The 19,028-nt window shown below is 40.0% G+C and overlaps 2 protein-coding genes across 3 annotated transcripts; both read right to left on the minus strand.

The window, feature by feature from the left end:
* Positions 1 to 389: 389 nt before the first annotated feature.
* LOC133663638 (rhodopsin kinase grk7a-like) lies at positions 390 to 12,109 on the minus strand. Its single transcript, XM_062068262.1, has 4 exons — positions 10,435 to 12,109; positions 9,927 to 10,364; positions 3,177 to 3,448; positions 390 to 748 (listed from the first exon to the last, which is right to left on the minus strand). The coding sequence occupies exons 1-4, from the start codon at positions 11,014 to 11,016 to the stop codon at positions 427 to 429; spliced, it is 1,614 nt and encodes a 537-aa protein (XP_061924246.1). The 5' UTR covers positions 11,017 to 12,109; the 3' UTR covers positions 390 to 426.
* A 1,799-nt stretch (positions 12,110 to 13,908) lies between these two features.
* On the minus strand, positions 13,909 to 17,065 carry rnf7 (ring finger protein 7). Of its 2 annotated transcripts, none has more exons than XM_062068276.1 (3): positions 16,825 to 17,065; positions 16,642 to 16,689; positions 13,909 to 14,427 (listed from the first exon to the last, which is right to left on the minus strand). In XM_062068276.1, exons 1-3 carry the CDS (start codon positions 16,981 to 16,983, stop codon positions 14,284 to 14,286), a joined length of 351 nt encoding a protein of 116 aa, XP_061924260.1. In that variant the 5' UTR covers positions 16,984 to 17,065; the 3' UTR covers positions 13,909 to 14,283. The 2 variants fall into 2 exon arrangements, with proteins under 2 accessions (XP_061924260.1, XP_061924259.1); XM_062068275.1 differs by having other exon boundaries at positions 13,925 to 14,427; positions 16,818 to 17,041.
* Positions 17,066 to 19,028: the final 1,963 nt, after the last annotated feature.

A 19,028-nucleotide genomic window follows, 5' to 3' on the forward strand; every position in this document is an offset into this window, starting at 1 on the left:
TATATATATATATATATATATATATATATATATATATATATATATATATATATATATATATATATATATATATATATATATATATATATATATATATATATATATATATATATATATATATATATATATATATATATATATATATATATGTATGTGTGGGAAAAAATCACAAGACTATTTCATCTCTACAGGCCTGTTTCATGAGGGGTTTCCTCAATCCTCAGGAGATCGAAAAAATCTCCTGAGGATTATATATATATATATATATATATATATATATATATATATATATATATATATATATATATATATATATATATATATATATATATATATATATATATATATATATATATATATATATATATATATATATAATTTGTGGCACTTACTGTGTTTCACAAGGACGTTTAAGGCTAATTTTGTTTACAAAATGACGCACATTTTAGATTTCCATGCCATCACGTGACCGTTCACCTCTGGACTGTTGAGTTGGTCGAACAGGCCGCTGTCAATCATCTCCTTCTGCCACGCGAGGGACGCCGCGCCTGTGCTGAACTCCCGGTAGAATTTCTCGTCCTTGGCGTCGAGTTCAATGTCCGGGGCTTCCGACGCGTCCTGGAGGTCGTCGCGGTCTTCGGCGTACACCACGTCGGGCTTTGGCACCCAGGGGGGCTCCAGCAGCCCCGCCTCCAGGCGCCGGAAGTTGATGCTGTTGAAAAAGGCGTGTTCTCGGGGGTCATCGCCGCTGGCATGGGAGAGAAATGATTCCACGGTCAGTGGGCAGTGAAATGAAAGTGACAAATGATTAGGTACACACTAGTGATGTGCGATACTACTGATTTGTATGTCCAATTCAGGTGTGTGCGCTAACTGCTAGCGGTACACTGGCGCGCTATCGCTAGCTGGTAACTAAAGCGCTAATTGCAGGCTGGCAACTATAGCACTAATCGCTACCTGGCAACTAGTCCGCAAATTACTAGCTGGCTACTAGAGTGCTGATCGCTAGCTGGAAACTACAGTGCTAATCGCTAGCAGACATATAACATACTAATTGCAAGTTGGCATATAGCACGCTAATCGTTAGCTGGCAACTAGTACACAAATTACTAGATTTCAACTAGAGTGCTAATCGCCAGCTGGCGACTAGAGTGCTAATCGCTAGCGGGCAACGTGTCCTCAAATTCTTAGCTGGCAACTGGAGCGCTAACTGCTAGCTGGCAACTAAAGCGCTAATCATTAGCTGGTAACTAGCGCACTAATCGTTAGCTGGCAACTAGTCTGCAAATCGCTAGCTGGAAAATAAATGCATATCTCAAGATGGAAACTAGTGTGCAAATCGTTAACTGGCAACTGGTGCACTAATGGTTAGATGGCAACTGGAGAGCTAGTTGCTAGCTGGCAACTAGAGCTTTAATAATTAGCTGGCAAGTAGAGCACTAATCGCCTGCTGGCAACTATAGCGCTAATCGCTAGCGGGCAACTTGTCCTCAATTCGTTAGCTGGCAACTGGAGCGCTAACTGCTAGCTGGCAACTAAAGCGCTAATCATTAGCTGTTAACTAGCGCACTAATCGTTAACTGGCAACTAACGCGCTAACCATTAGTTTGTAACTAGCGCACTAATCGTTACCTGGCAAATAGTCTGCAAATTGCTAGCTGGAAAATATATGCTTATCTCAAGATGGAAACTAGTGTGCAAATTGTTAACTGGCAACTGGTGCACTAATCGTTAGATGGCAACTGGAAAGCTAATTGCTAGCTGGCACATAGAGCTCTAATAAATAGCTGGCAAGTAGAGCACATATACGCTAGCTGGCAACTAGTCCGCTAATTGCAAGCTAGCAACTACTCCACAAATTGTTAGCTGGCAATCGCTAGTTGGCATCTGGCCCACTAATCACTAGCTAGGGACGAGTCCACTAATAGCATGCTGTTAACTATAGCGCTAATCGCAAGCTGGCAGCTCATCTGCAAATCGATTGGTGGCAACTACAGTGCTAATCGCTAGCTGACATATAGCATACTAATTGCCACCTGGCAACTAGCGGGTACAAATAACTGGGTGGCAACTATAGTGCTAATCGCTAGCTGACATATAGCAAGCTGATTGCAAGCCGTGTGCAAATCACTGGGTGGCAACTAGAGTGCTAATCGCTGGATGGCAAATAGTCCAACAATTATTAACTGGCAACTAGAGCGCTAATTACTACCTGGCAACTAGTCCGCAAGTCATTAGTGGGAAATTGGAGGGCTAATAGCTCACTAACAACTCGTCTGCAAATCGATAGCTGGAAACTACAGTGCTAATCGTTAAGTGACATATACAGGTAATACACTAACTGCAAGCTGGCAACTGGCGAGCGAATTGCTGGCAATAAGTGTGCAAATCACTGGGTGGCAACTAGAGTGTTAATCGCTAGATGGCAACTAGTATGCAAATCGTTAGCTGGCAACTGGAGAACTAATAGCTAACTGGCAACTCGTCTGCAAATCTATAGCTGGAAACAAGAGTGCTAATCGCTAAGTGACATAATGCAAACTAATTGCAAGCTGGCAACTTGCGAGCGAATTGCTGGCAATAAGTGTGAAAATCACTGGGTGGCAACTAGAGTGCTAATCGCTAGCTGGCAAATAGTCGACAAATCGTTAACTGGCAGCTAGAGCGCTAATTGCTAGCGGGAAACTAGTGCACTAATCGTTAGCTGGCAACTAGTCCGCAAATGTTTGTTTACATTTAAGCATGAAGAAACGTAATCGACTTGCTGTACAATTGCAACAAATGGAAATGGATCATTTGAATGATATTGTTTGAGGACTTTTTCATGTTGGAACTCTTACTGCCATCTAGTCCAGTGCACATGTGTTTACTACTTCTATTTCAAGCTGCATGTTAAATGTATCAGTGTAACGTGTGGAATATTGCAATACATTGCAATACTGTATCATATGCCCAGCCCTAATGTACATGCATAGCAAAGGAGTATGTTTAGCCTTTTATTGTTTTTCTTTAAATTGGAATCATGGACTATTTAATTTGTCTTTTTTTTTTTTACATGAATTTGGCAACATCAACAAAACCTGTTGAAAACAGATTTTTACAAACTGTTGTGCACGAATTCAAAATATAAAAGGTGAAGAAGTGTTTGCATAAATATCCATCAGTTTTATACTTACTGGCACCCGAGGCGATATTGCACCTTCTTCTTCAGGAAGCCCCGGATGAGGTCAGTGGTTGAGCGTTCGAAACCCTTGTCTTCAAACTTGCACTCATCTTCCAGCGTGCGGCGAGTCAACTCGCTCTCCTGCACCTTTTCACGGAAGTCTCGAAAAGGCAGGCGAGCGGCCACCATCTCGTAGATGCAGCAGCCCAGAGCCCACCAGTCCACGGACGTGCTGTAGCACTGCTGCCTCAGAATCTCAGGAGCCATGTAACCAGTTGTCCCAGCCTGAATACACACACACACACAATTGCTGACTGCCAGCTAGCGCCGCTAATCGCTATCTGCCAACTAGCAAGCTAACCATTAGCCGGCAGTTTTGTTTTGGCGACACCTAGCGGCCACAACCATTCATCAAATTAACTCATGACGCAGTAAGTTGAATGATGCGGACACATTTGTTACTGGATACTTTCTAATACGCTTCTGCCTTTGAGACTTGGAATGTGTAAGTAATATGCAGCCATACTTATTTTGTACTAGTTTGTATTGACAAATGTAGTGTATTAGACTGCAATAATGTTCAATTAAAGACACTTACAGTATTATGTATGCATAGCTTGTGTGCTATTGTGTGCTTAGCTGTTGTGTAGCTGCTATATAATCAGCTATCACCTCTAAAACAAGGGGTCAAACTTGTTTTTAGTGAGGGCCACATTGCAGTTATGGCTGCCCTCAGACAGCCGCTTGTAACAGTAAATATTTATAAATATTAATGTGTAATAACCTTGTCACACAATTTGCATAAGCCATTGTCTTTTTTATATTATTTTACCGACAGATTGATGGAAAACTTGCTTTGAAGTGGTAAGTCAAAGTGACAAGCAGATATTTATGTATTTATTTTGTATAACCTCAAGAAATGCTTGGAATATGTGGTTGCATGTACAGATAATAATACAGTTTAGAAGATACGAAGTAGGGGTGCTCATAAAAATTCAAATCAGAATTTTTTATTCAGTTCGATTCTAAATAGATTAATAAATTATGATCATACTATCATATAAAAAAATATATATATATATATATACAAACCCTGAAACGGAATACAATGATTTGCAAATCATTTTCAACCCATATTCAGTTGAATATGCTACAAAAACAACATATTTGATGTTCAAACTGATAAAAAAGAAATTTTGTGCAAATAATCATTAACTTTAGAATTTGATGCCAGCAACACGTGACAAAGAAGTTGGGAAAGGTGGCAATAAATACTGATAAAGTTGAGGAATGCTCATCAAACACTTATTTGGAACATCCCACAGGTGAACAGGCAAATTGGGAACAGGTGGGTGCCATGATTGGGTATAAAAGTAGATTCCATGAAATGCTCAGTCATTCACAAACAAGGATGGGGCGAGGGTCACCACTTTGTCAACAAATGCGTGAGCAAATTGTTGAACAGTTTAAGAAAAACCTTTCTCAACCAGCTATTGCAAGGAATTTAGGGATTTCACCATCTACGCTCCGTAATATCATCAAAGGGTTCAGAGAATCTGGAGAAATCACTGCACGTAAGCAGCTAAACCCGTGACCTTCGATCCCTCAGGCTGTACTGCATCAACAAGCGACATCAGTGTGTAAAGGATATCACCACATGGGCTCAGGAACACTTCAGAAACCCACTGTCAGTAACTACAGTTGGTCGCTACATCTGTAAGTGCAAGTTAAAACTCTCCTATGCAAGGCGAAAATCGTTTATCAACAACACCCAGAAACGCAGTCAGAAACTATATATATATAGTACAGACCAAAAGTTTGGACACACCTTCTCATTCAATGCGTTTTCTTTATTTTCACGACATTGTAGATTGTCACTGAAGGCCTCAAAACTACGAATGAACACATCAGAATCAGAATCAGAATAGTTTTATTGCCATTGTTTGAGAACGGGTTCACAAACACATGTTCATTCACCCATCCTTACCCTTTCCATCCTTTGTAACTGAGCTACTGTGTGGAACAATTTCCCTTGTGGATCAAAAAAGTTTTTCTAAGTCTAATGTGGAGTTATGTACTTAACAAAAAAAGGTGAAATAACTGAAAACATGTGGTACATTCTAGTTTCTTCAAACTAGCCACCCTTTGCTCTGATTACTGCTTTGCTCACTCTTGGCATTCTCTCGATGAGCTTCAAGCACACCTGTGAAGTGAAAACCCTTTCAGGTGACTATTTCTTGAAGCTCATCGAGAGAATGCCTAGAGTGTGCAATAAAGTAATCAGAGCAAAGGGTGGCTATTTTGTAGAAACCAGAATATAATATATGTTTTCAGTTATTTCACCTATTTTTGTTAAGTACATAACTCCACATGTGTTCATCAGTGTTTCCCACACATTCATTTATTTGTGGCAGCCCGCCACGAAAGAATTACGTCTGCCACAAATTAAAAAATATATATATATATATATATATATATATATATATATATTTATTTATTTTTTGTCCTGTCCAGCTTCTCAGGCAAATCATATAGTTGATGTAGATGCCCATATAGGCTGTTCAGATTTACTTTACGAAAGAGAAGTGTAGGATACTTCTCTTGTTGCCTTATTTGTATTTGACCACTACTGTTTTCTGTTTATTTGTTACTGACTGTGGCAGGACACCTCTGCCTCTGTTTCACTTTATGTTGCTGGTAAATAATATGGTTGTAGTAGTAGGCTAAAGTTAAATTATTTAGTATGCACTAATTAAAGGGGCAGAGCTTTAAGAGACATTTTAGCTTTTATATTTTATAAGATATATTTTTTGTAAGAACCACAATTAATAAATATATTTCAGTGAATAACTTATTGTTCAAATCTGTATATAAATATGTACATAAAGTGTTGTAATTATATTGTAAAATGGATGGATGGCTGGGCGTTTAAAACAAAACTGTTATTATTAATTAGTAAGTATACATTTTTTGAGCCTTTTTAGAGAAAATCATATCATTGTAGTAAATTATGCAAATTGCTCGATGATGTCATGTGACCACCCCCATAGCCACGCCCATAGCCACGCCCCCACCGCCACAGGTATCTTGGCAGTTTATGGGAAACACTGTTCATCCATAGTTTTGATGCCTTCAGTGACAATCTACGATGTAAATAGTCATGAAAATTTAAAAAAAACGCATTGAATGAGGGGAAGGTGTGTCCAAACTTTTGGCCTGTACTGTGTATACATACATATATATTATATATATCAGTGGCGTGCAGTCACTAGAGGCAGGGGAGGCGGGGCCTCACCTGCCATCATGGAAAGAAAAAAAAAGTAAAAAGAAAAAAAAAAAAATTGTTATATGTATCCAGTGATTATACTAAAGTTATTTTCCATTTAACTTCACCAGTTTTAGATTATTTTTATTTTTATTTTCACATTTGCCGTTCAAATACTGAGAAGAGACGGTGCGGTGATCAGCAGCCAGTTGAGGCACGTCACTGATTTGTGCCTCAACATGGATTGTGCGCAATGACTCGGCTAACTGCTGAGCTGCTGTGCAGTGAGACTGTATTGCTATATGAATTATATTATACATTTCCATAGTTTAGTTAGCTGAGGTATATAATGTACAGTGTATTTTGTCAAAAACTGTATGTGTGTAACGTATTTCTTGTGCAGAGCATTCATAAATCTGCTGCAAAAGACGTACTGGTTGAGGCTCGCAGTAATCCGGCCTCCTGGTGGTAGAGGGCAGTAGTGATCCCAGAGATCATTCCTCGGCCGCAGAAGGAAAAAAAAAAAGTTTGCAAGCCATTGTTTATTTCCTCTCGCCTGGACTTTTATTTAAAACATGGAGGATTACATATGTAAAATAAAACAGTTTTCTAAACTGGACTTTCAATCGAAGCAGGAGGTAATAATTAAAAGGTAGACCAACGCCGGAGCTAAAAGGTTTGCTTTTGACTTCGGGACAGAAGACCCGTTCTTTTCAAACGGCGTGGTACACACGCAAAGGCTGGCTGTGTGGATGTTCAGCAAGAAAGGTAAGACCATAATAATGTTTTTTTTTATTAAATGTGCTTTTTTGTGTGCTGCAGTTGTGTAAAGAATGCTGGTATGAGCTTTTAAGCATAACCCGTTAACTGCTGCCAATCACATGGTGAATAAGATACTATTTAGGGTTCGTATGTTTGTAAATCTGACTGTGATGATGCAGTGCCTCACCAGACATTAACCTCACCGCACGCCACTGATATATATAAAGATGAGGTAGATCACCTCGACTTGGCCATTTGAAAAGTAGCTCGCCTGCTGAAACCGTGTGAGCATCCATGCTCTGGATAATCATGTCAGCACACTGGGACTGGAAGGCAGGATTGTTGTTTTCATGTCACTTCACTTTTTTTTTTTATGTGAAGGCTACAGTACGGATAAGAGAAGCGAGTCCTATTTTCATCAATACAACTACCATCAAAGTTCTTCGACCAAGCACCACATGGGCTCAGGAACACTTCAGAAACCCACTGTCAGTAACTACAGTTGGTCGCTACATCTGTAAGTGCAAGTTAAAACTCTCCTATGCAAGGCGAAAACCGTTTATCAACAACACCCAGAAACGCAGTCAGAAACTATATATATATAGTACAGACCAAAAGTTTGGACACACCTTCTCATTCAATGCGTTTTCTTTATTTTCACGACATTGTAGATTGTCACTGAAGGCCTCAAAACTATGAATGAACACATCAGAATCAGAATCAGAATAGTTTTATTGCGGGTTAATGCAAAACGGTGGATGTATTTATTTTAGATTATTTTTTACTTACAAAATCCGTGCTCGTCTCCGCTGTTAACTTTTCTTTTCAGGCGCTTCCATTTGTCCAGAAATACGCTTAGGAATGCGATACAAGCTGCTTTTATTCCTTCCACCTCAATTGCGGCAGTTGACAACGGCACACGTCGTCGGCATTATGAATATTATCGGATAAATTATCGGTCACAATTAGCGTTTCACTAACTTCCGCCCTTAAATATGGATATTGGCAATGCATTAAGTTAAAGTACCAATGATTGTCACACACGCACGAGGTGTGGCGAAATTATCCTCTGCATTTGACCCATCACCCTTGATCATCCCCTAGGAGGTGAGGGAACCAGTGAGCAGCAGCGGGGGCCGCGCCCAGGAATCATTTTTGGTGATTTAACTCCCAATTCCAACCCTTGATGCTGAGTGTCAATCAGGGAGGTAATGGGTCCCATTTTTAAGGTTTGGTTTGAACTCACAACCTACCGATCTCAGGGCGGACAATCTAACCCAGACCTGGGCAAATTAAGGCCCGGGGGCCACATGCGGCCCGTTAAGCTTTTCAATGTGGCTCGCCGGACATTCCCAAATAATTTTTTTAGATCTTTAAGATGGAACCTGTAGCTGCCATTATGATGTGCAGTGATGTTTTCAAATGACTGTAAGTCTTGAACTATACAAAGTATTTCAATGGTTGGAATTTGCGCTTTTGCATGATATTTTAGTGACTAGTGTTGTCCTGATACCAATATTATTTCGATACCTTTCGTTACTTTTCTAAATGAAGGGGACCAGAAAAAATTGCATTGTTGGCTTTATTTTAACAAAAAATCTTAGGGTGTGGCGGACCGGTACTTTTCAGCGGCGGTATGGTACCGAATATGATTCATTAGTATCGCGGTACAACCCTACTAGTTACTATGGTAATCTACGTCACAGCAGGTCAGACGAGGCACCAAGCAGTGTGGGTGGGGAGCGTTTCCACAGAGTGTTTCCAGAGCCTAAAATGCGGGTGTCAGGGACAGACGCGGAAGGAGATTTTTACAAGAAAGTTCTAAAGCTCAGTGATGTATCAAATATATCAGATTGTAGATGTTTTTGGTTTTTTTACCCTTCAAGTTCATATTTCACCGTGTTTGTAGCATTTTTGTTGCATTTGGCTTGATTGTAAAATATGTCGATGTAACGTTCATGATGTTCTCAATATTCAGGGTTTTATCGTTCATAGAAGAAGAAAAATTCCATTCCGTTTTTAAGGCGGTCTGTCGTGATATTTTTAGCATTCAATCAGACTTTATTGTGAGGTTTTGTATTAGTTTTCCTAAAAATAGATATACCGGCCCCCAGACAATTTTTTTTCTCCAAATTTAGCCCCTGAGTCAAAATAATTGCCCAGGCCTGCTCTACCCACTAGGCCACTGAGTAGGTAAAAGCATTAAGAGCATTGTGGGAAATCTAAAAAAATCAAAACCCCTTTATTCACCTTGGTGTCATATATGTCTGTACTTGAAGCATGCTTAATGTTAGAATACTAACATTAGTATGTTAGCTTTTTTAGCTATTTTTGCTGGTATACACCTCACATTCAGATAATTTGGCACTTGACATATATACAGTATATATATATATATATATATGGAGGTACACACCTCAGAGTCATATATTTTGGTAATCAAAGTGTGGTTACTGTTAGAATGCTAATGGTAGCTTCTTTTTTTTATATAGCTATTTTTACATGTTTACGCCTAGGAGTCATATATTTTGGTACTTAACGCATGCTAACATGAAATGCTAGCGTTTGTAGCTCATATTCCAGTATATACATAAGAATTGTATATTTAGTTACCTTACAAGATCTGGCTAGCTTGTTAATTGTTAGCATTTCAGTTCAGGCCTACCTCCAAGTGGTGTAAACTGTCCCATTGTCGACACGTCAACACAAAGTAGAAAGTGCAGGTCGCTCACTGACCTTTTGGCAAATGGTTTTCCCTTTTGGCAGCTCGACAGCCAATCCGAGGTCAGACAGTCGACACTGACCGCGGGCGTCCAGCAGCACGTTCTTTGGCTTCAAGTCGCGATACACGATGTCCATGGCGTGCAGGTGGAGGACGCCCATGGTCATCTGAGCGGCGTAGTAAACCACGCGGTCCATACGGATACCTCGCTCTCCCAGCTTGTAGATGTGGAAGTGGAGGTCTCCTCCGTTCATCAGGTCCATGACCAGGCACAGGTGGGTGTTGTTGTCGTAGGCGTAGGCCAAGTTCACGATGAAAAGACTGTTGGCCTTCTCCAGGATCTTCTTCTCCAACAGGGCCAACCTCTCGCCACATTTCTTCTTCAAACATCGTTTGTCCAGCTTCTTGCAGGCGTACATCTGTCCGGATATTTTCACCTGCACCGCGCACACCTACAGCATGGGACATGTGTGCCTAAGAAAGATGTCTCCATGGCAACAGCGTATCACTTGGAACACCTACCTCACCAAAACCACCTTTCCCTAACGTCCGAAACTGATAGAAGTCTTTGTCGCTGATCTTCCGTCTCTCAAACTCCTTCCACTGCAGAAACCTGTAAAAGAACGGACTCCTCAGGTACTCACAGAAAGGTTTCCCCCTCAGGAAGTCTCTGGTGGCTTCTTTCATCTTGCTCACCGAGGCTTCGTCCAAGTACTTGACCGGTAAGCAATTGCATGTTTCCGCGAGCTCTCCCGTGAGGAACGGGAGAAAACTCTTGGACTGCTCGAGGAGGTTCTGCACAGCTGTTGCTCTCACGTCATCTTCAGCAAAGCTCAAACCCCTCATCTCCTCCAGGAACTCGAAGGCGGCGGAGTACTTGGGGTTAGAGGTGAGGAGAAACTGCCGAAACAACTTCCTGCCGATGGGCTGCTGCTCGCACAGCGAATCGTACCGCGTCCCTACGGCCTCACGCAGAGCTGAGCGGCTCTTTGGCTGAGGAAGACTCAGGGAGAGCCTCTCCTTCCTCAACGCGCTCGGGTCAATCTGCTGAGCTCTCAGGTAGGCCGTGTTGGCCACCAAGTCTTCCACCCGCAGCTCACTCATGGCGGAGGCCCTACCTTCCCCGCTAGACCTTTTCTCCTCTTGTCCCCATCGTCCAGGCACCAGAGAGTACCCGCCGAGCACCTGCGAGCATCCCTCGCCTCTTGGCGCATTAAAGGCACCACTATCTTCAGGGATTTGTTGGCAACTTATGCGGTCTGAACTTAAGAGGCTTTAGTTGGGTCTATTTTTAGAAGATGCAAATTGCTTGTGTGCAACAGAAGGACTCAACAAGTTTGGTTTAATAAGGATTCAATTCATCAAAACGAGAAAAGGGTGTCTACATCTTGAAGTCCAATCAAATTATTTGATTATGTAGGACAGTGCGTATTGGTCCACATATGGTACTGTTGAAATAATGAAATAAGGTGTGAGGTTCACCAAGGCTCAATTTTAGGTCCCTTTCTTTTTAATTTTTACATGCTACCTCTTGGGGACATCATTAGGAGACCCGGCCTCAGTTTCTACAGTTACGCCAGCGTTTCTCAAAGTGTGGGGCGCACCCCACTGGTGGGGAATAGAGACATGACAGGTGGGGCGCGAGGAACGGGAGGAAATTTCACTTTTATTTTTTTTATTTTTTTATTATTATATTCTTTGATTTTTTTTTTTACTATGCTTTCATTTTCTATACACACTGGAAATCACTTTGTGATTCTGTCTGTGAAATCCGCTATATAGATAAATGTAAATTACTTATTTTTCCTGTATGCTTTACATTTCTAGGTAGGAGCGAAAGTTTGACAGACAGCAACAGTAACTAATGGGGGCGGGGCTAAGCGGAAGCTTTGTGAATGGCGAGTCACTGTGCGAGGATTTGCTGTTTTGCAAATACATAAAATATAGAGCCACTGCTGATGAGCTGTTCAAGATAATGGACAGTTTCCTCAAAGTCAAGAAACGGGCTGCAGGCTCTAATAAAGAGGGTTGCGCCAAATGCGCATTGGACACAATGTGTCATTCACCGGGAAACACTCGCGTCAAGGCAGCTCAGCCCCGAACTCAATGAGGTTTTAACAGTGGCAGTGTCAAGCCTGCAACCCCGATTTGAAAAGCTGTGCAGTGCAAAACAGGCTCATTGCAGCCACTAATGCTGGAGTACTGTAAAACTCATGTTCACATGCCCTGTCCTCCTTTTTTTTGGCAAAGATTGCAAAGTGGCACTTTTATTTTCATTTATTATTGAACTTGATGCAAGTTATTTGATTTATTATTGAACTTGATGCGAGTTATAACACTTTTATTTGATTTATTATTGAACTTGATGCAAGTTATAACACTTTTTTTGATTTATTATTGAACTTGATGCAAGTTATAACACTTTTGTTTTATTTATTATTGAACTTGATGCAAGTTATAACACTTTTGTTTTATTTATTATTGAACTTGATGCAAGTTATAACACTTTTATTTGATTTATTGAACTTGATGCAAGTTATAACACTTTTTTTTATTTATTATTGAACTTGATGCAAGTTAAAACACTTTTGTTTTATTTATTATTGAACTTGATGCAAGTTATTTGATTTATTATTGAACTTGATGCAAGTTACAACTTTTATTTGATTTATTATTGAACTTGATGCAAGTTATAACACTTTTTTTGATTTATTATTGAACTTGATGCAAGTTTTAACACTTGTTTTATTTATTATTGAATTGATGCAAGTTATTTTATTTGATATTGAACTTGATGCAAGTTATACCACAGCTGCAAAGTTATTTTATTTATTATTGAACTTGATTTTATTTTATGTTATTGAGTTTGAATGTATAAAACTTGATGTTACTTGATGTTCGATAAATTTGAACATGTTAAGCTTGGCATTAGCGTTCTGTTGGGGCGATGGGGGCAGGTGGGGCTTGAAAACTCCCCCTTGTCCAAAGTGGGGGATGACAAAAAAAGTTTGAGAACCACTGAGTTACGCTGATGATACACATTCAATAACGTCCTGTTCTTTTTTTTGTTTAAATATATACAGTACAGGCCAAAAGTTTGGACACACCTTCTCCTCATTCAATGTGTTTTCTTTATTGTCATGACTATTGTAGATTGTCACTGAAGGAATCAAAACTATGAATGAACTCATGTGGAGTTATGTACTTCACAAAAAAAGGTGAAGTAACTGAAAACATGTTTTATATTCTAGTTTCTTCAAAATAGCCACCCTTTGCTCTGATTACTGCTTTGCACACTCTTGGCATTCTCTCGATGAGCTTCAAGCACACCTGTGAAGTGAAAACCATTTCAGGTGACTACCTCTTGAAGCTCATCGAGAGAATGCCAAGAGTGTGCAAAAAAGTAATTCTATTTTGTAGAAACTAAAATATAAAACATGTTTTCAGTTATTTCACCTTTTTTTGTTAAGTACATAACTCCACATGTGTTCATTCATAGTTTTGATGCCTTCAGTGACAATCTACAATGAATAGTCATGAAAATAAAGAAAACACATTGAATGAAGAGAAGGTGAAGGTGTGTCCAAACTTTTGGCCTGTACTGTATTTCAAAATTATATTCATTATACTGTAAATATTTCAGCTTCCGGCTTTGGAAATAATTGAAATATGGCATATAGAAGGAGTTTCATTGTTTCACAGGCCAAGGACCCCCAAACATGTATACCGTACACTTTGTTTTAAACTAAACTTGTCCTCAAAAGTACCTTGTTATTGTAAATCCAGAGGCAAATTCATACATAATTCAATGTTACAAGCGGCCCTCTGATGGCAGCCATAACTGCGATGTGGCCCTTAATGAAAACGAGTTCGACATCCCTGTACTAGGTGATATTTTAGTAATATGTAGTCATTAAAATATGGCTAAAAACTAATACAACAGTTGCCTAACTATATTTTGAACAGTACCGTACATGTATATTTGGAAAACAAGTATTTTGAAAAGTGTATAAAAAAAAAAGAAACGTGTTTAATTACAGCCACACAGCAACCTTTATTTCTAAAAAACTAGTCACATATTTGACAGGTGGAAAACACCCCCGAACAAACAAAAGTATAAACCTAAGACGTGATCAAACCACAAAGTGTCACCTTTCTTCATGACTCCTCGTGTCTGCACATCAATCTGTGAGCCACCAGTCCGAGTTTGTGACATCCACCGTGTTCATTGCGGGCCCCTGACACTGGGAGTACTGGAACATGCAATCAAAATGGCCGAGTTGAAGAGCGAGCGACTCCGTACGGGGCGTGGTAACGGTCACGGCCAGATCAATGCCCTCCTTTGGGTGCACACAGTTTGAAGTTTGTGAGTCACGTGGCCAAAGGGGGCGGGGGGTTATTTGCCGATTCTCTGAACCACCCAGTCCTGCTGGCAGAGGGGACAGCGATTGTTCTGCTTGACCCAAAGGGACATGCAGCAGTTATGGAAGGAATGGTTACACTCTCCCCACACAACTGTAAGACACGCAAGAGAGAAAAACATTAGGAGATCTTGTAAGAACATATTATTCAGACATTTTTTGTATGCTTGTTTAGCTACTATAGAGTTTCTACAGGTATCAGCAAATCTAATGTAATGCCACTTAAATAAAAATGTAATACCCATATGGTTATAATATAGTCAAAAGCTTACAAATGTGTGTATGCACATGTCTATGAATTCATCCAGGTCATTGTCATCTCAGGGCATTCAATCGATCGCAACTGGATTTATTCAGAGACGTTCGCTTCTCATCTGAGTAGACTTCATCAGTTTGTGCTCATACACTTAGATTGGTCAGATCTAGTATAGCGGCTGGTGCCAAAACCCCAAATATTTATGCTCCAAAACCAGGAGGGTGTGCCTTAATTGACCAGCATCTGCGGCAACAACATGCCGTGACCGCCCTTGACCTTTTACTTGTTAATGGACATGGGATGTAACAGTAAACGGTATAATGATAATTTGCGATAAAATTCCCGACAGTACTACCATCTAATTTTTTAATTACCGAAAATCCATAATTTATTAATGCATTTTAGGCAACACGAAGTCAGGCGCACGCTCATTGCCGTCGTTTGGCTTGATAATCATGGCGGACTAACAACACGGACTTTGCTCGGGAGATTTCCCCTCGGAGTAAACAGAGCCAAGCGCTTGTTATTAGCCTTGTCCTTAAAAAGTTAAAATTCCAAGGCCTGTATAAATAAAAATAAAAAAACAAAATATATATATATGTGTATATATATATATGTATATATATATATATATATATATACATACATATATATATATATATATTTTATATAGGCCTCGAATTTTAACTTTTTTATATATATATATTTTTTTTTTTTATATAAGCCTCGAATTTTAACTTTTTCATATATATATATATGTATATATATATATATATTTAATTTTTTTTTTGGTCTATTCGTAGGTCATGTGATTGTTCTTGTTTCTCAGTCAGAACAGATTGTTGTGATATCAAATTGTATTTATTGTGAGTGAGGTCTTGACGCAAGAAATTTAGTTTGTCTATGTTAGCTCGTACAACAACTGTCACTATAGCTTAGTTACTTTGCACGCCACGGGCATGTAATTACAACATTTTTGGATGTTTTATTAGAGGACTTTGAAGGCAGAGTGTACATACTTGCCAACCCTCCCGATTTTCCCGGGAGACTCCCGAATTTCAGTGCCCCTCCCGAAAATCTCCCGGGGCAACAATTCTCCCGAATTTCTCCCGATTTCCACCCGGACAACAATATTGGGGGCGTGCCTTAAAGGCACTGCTTTTAGCGTCCTCTCTCACCTGAAAAGGAGACTATTATATATGTCTCCGTTATCCATAGGTTTATCTATAACCCATAAAGTAGACAGGCACGGAGCTATTTCTCTGCGTGTGTTTATTCCAGCCGGCACGTTAATACCCTGACACACAACATCCGGATTAACCATCATGCATTGCTTCAAAACTACGGCAAGTAGTAATGTCCAAAAACATAACAGAGACGAAGCAGAAGAACGAAGAAGAGACATGGCGACGAAGAGTATGAAGAAGAAGTACGCTTGCAAGTTCCAAAATGATTGGAAAAAATAATTTCAGTTCATCCAGGACAGTTCGAAGGGGAAGGGGTATGCTGCCTGCACATTTTGTAGAACAGACTTCTCCATTGAACACGGTGGCCGAGCGGATATACTCATTCATGAACGGATTATTTATATATATATATATATATATATATATATATATATATATATATATATAAATATATAAGAAATACTTTAAAATATATACACCTCCCCCACCCATCTCCCGAATTCGGAGGTCTCAAGGTTGGCAAGTATGAGAGTAGATGACTTCCAAATACCTGCCATTTTAGCTGCCTCTTGCTAGCATTTATTAGCTATTTAGAACTCACGATAAAGGAAAATACTTGTTTTTGTCGCCCCTACGGATTGTGAATAATTTGCAAAAAACAAAACAGCGCAGTTTCGAATTTAGATTCGTTTTGTTGACATTTGTTTAGTGTTCATATATGGTTTAAGGCACAAAATAATGTAAACAATAGGTGTATGTGTACCTACTATAGTGGCTGTTAAGTGCACATCTATAACAAGGCTAGCTAGATAGCATTAGCTGTCAAGCGGCTAAACAGCACTTGTTAAAGTATTTTGTATCTTACCAACACAGTCCTCTTGTTTGTTTTCTGCCTGACACCGGAGACAAGCGTCTGTAAATGACAAAAAATGGGTTATATTTCCTGTAAACGCCCCCACGGCATTGACGAAAAGCGCGTACTACGCACAGACATGCTAAGCTAGCTCGCCGGCTAGTTAGCAGGTGAGCGCCGTCACTCACCCATCACTTGCACCCGGCAAATGGCGCAAGTGTCACACTCCACGTCCCAGCTCCACATAGCCACGGCGTTCCACTTTTTAAGTGAAAACATCTTGTCCCCACTGGACTTGGAGCCAGAGGAGGTGTTGTGGGAGAGAACTATCCCCAGGTCGTCGCCGTCGTCCATGACTGTAGCTCTGGCAGTGGCTCGCCAGTTTGGCTGAGCCAATCAAAATGGACGGAGAAGGCGAACGTCATGTCACTCATTATCGCCACCGCAAGAGGTCGCTGCAACCCAAGGCTGGTGGGTTCTTCTTCTAATAATAATAATAATAATAATATATATACATATACATACATACATACATACATATATATATATATATATATATATATATATATATATATATATATATATATATATATATATATGTATGTAATATTATATATATTCACTTAACCTCAAGGTTAAGTCAAAGCTGAAAAGCTACAACACATTTCAACCACATGTTTTGTCCATTTTATTCATTTTACTTGTTATTGTCTGAATGTTTCTGTATTTACTACAACTAACTGCAAAACCCGAAAACCAGTGAAGTTGGCACGTTGTGTGATTCGTAAATAAAAACAGAATACAATGATTTGCAAATACCCAATCATGGCACCCACCTGTTCCCAATCAGCCTGTTCACCTGTGGGATGTTCCAAATAAGTATTTGATGAGCATCCCTCACCTTTTTCAGTCTTTTTTTGCCACTTGTGCCAGCATTTTTGAAACATGTTGCAGGCATCAAATTCCAAATGAGCTAATACTTGCAAAAAATAAAGTTTTCCAGTTCGAACGTTAAGTATCTTGTCTTTGCAGTCTATTCAATTGAATATAGGATGAAAAGGATGTGCAAATCATTGTATTCTGTTTTTATTTATGATTTACACAACGTGCCAACTTCACTGGTTTTGGGTTTTGTAGCACCTCTTAAAATTGGCATCGCTTTCCTTCAAAATGTTCTTTAATTAAACTGCCAGTCATAGTATTCTCAATGGCATGCACATACTTTACAGTAAGTATGCGTGCATGTTTCTTTCTGCAGGTGTCCGGTTGGACCCTGAAGGAGTCTTGTCCTGCAACATGACCTTTACAAGACAGACCTTGTATTTTGCTACTTTGTGGCCCTTTTCACAGGCATACTGACCACAGGTGTTCTTGGTCGACCCTTCTTTTCACTGGCAACACAGCAGTGACATGTTATACATCGAGCATAGCTTTGGTAATGATGAGTTTGTTCCAATTTGCATTATAATCCATGAAGTATTTGCAAAAAGATATCTGATATCAGTCCTATACCAGATAAAAAAAATAAAATAAATAAGTATCTGCTTGCATTTAAAAGCTCTTGTTGGAGCCAAAATTCCTTATTTGTTTATATTGTTTTTATTTTATTTTCTCTAATTGATTGTTGGGTTCAGCATGTTTAATTTCCTTTTCGGCAGATTGCTCCGCCCACTTCCTGTTAAGAACCAGGAAGTGTTGACAGGGAGGGGACTGTTGCTATGGTGCAGTTACCATGGTAGCCTCCATAAATTGGGCTCAGGTGTGAGCATGGGAGGGCGATTGGAGGACAAACAGTTTTCGACCGTGTTCGTGTTCGTGGTCGTGTTCGTGTCATGTCGTATCGTGTCATGTGGTGACAATGATGTGATAATGTGCCAATCAAGGTCAGCATACTTTGTTATAGAATTTACATTTGATTTAAATTAGATAGCTGGAATAAACGGATTGTCATATCCAAACACAGTTCTACAGTATTGGACATTCTATTATTTTCACGCGTCAAACTGGTCAACACAGTCGCCCTCGGTACCAGCCCAAAGGTAAGGGCTGTACAGTAAGTCGAAAACTTTAGTCTTCATTCGATTTGGAAAAGGACTAAGTTTGAATGTCAGTAAGACACACAGTGGACACTTCATTAGGAACAGGAAGTAAATAGACTGCAAGCAGCGCGCAGTGTGTGCACCTGGAGCGCACACTGGGACGGTGTTCAGCCACAGGCCGGGCTGTTTCGCCTCCTTTGGACCAGGAGAAGAGCGGACGGGATCGTCGTTTGGAGCCAGGAGCAACGCAGCGACAGGCAGACGGAGGACGCCGTGCTGATCAAGACGGAGGACGTCGCGCTGATCGAACAACAGCCACGGCAGCCGCAGCCCTCGTCGTTTGGAGTGACAGCTGAGCAG

The sequence above is a fragment of the Entelurus aequoreus genome, linkage group LG13 (genome assembly GCF_033978785.1).
Source record: "Entelurus aequoreus isolate RoL-2023_Sb linkage group LG13, RoL_Eaeq_v1.1, whole genome shotgun sequence".
In the NCBI taxonomy this organism is placed as follows: domain Eukaryota; kingdom Metazoa; phylum Chordata; class Actinopteri; order Syngnathiformes; family Syngnathidae; genus Entelurus; species Entelurus aequoreus.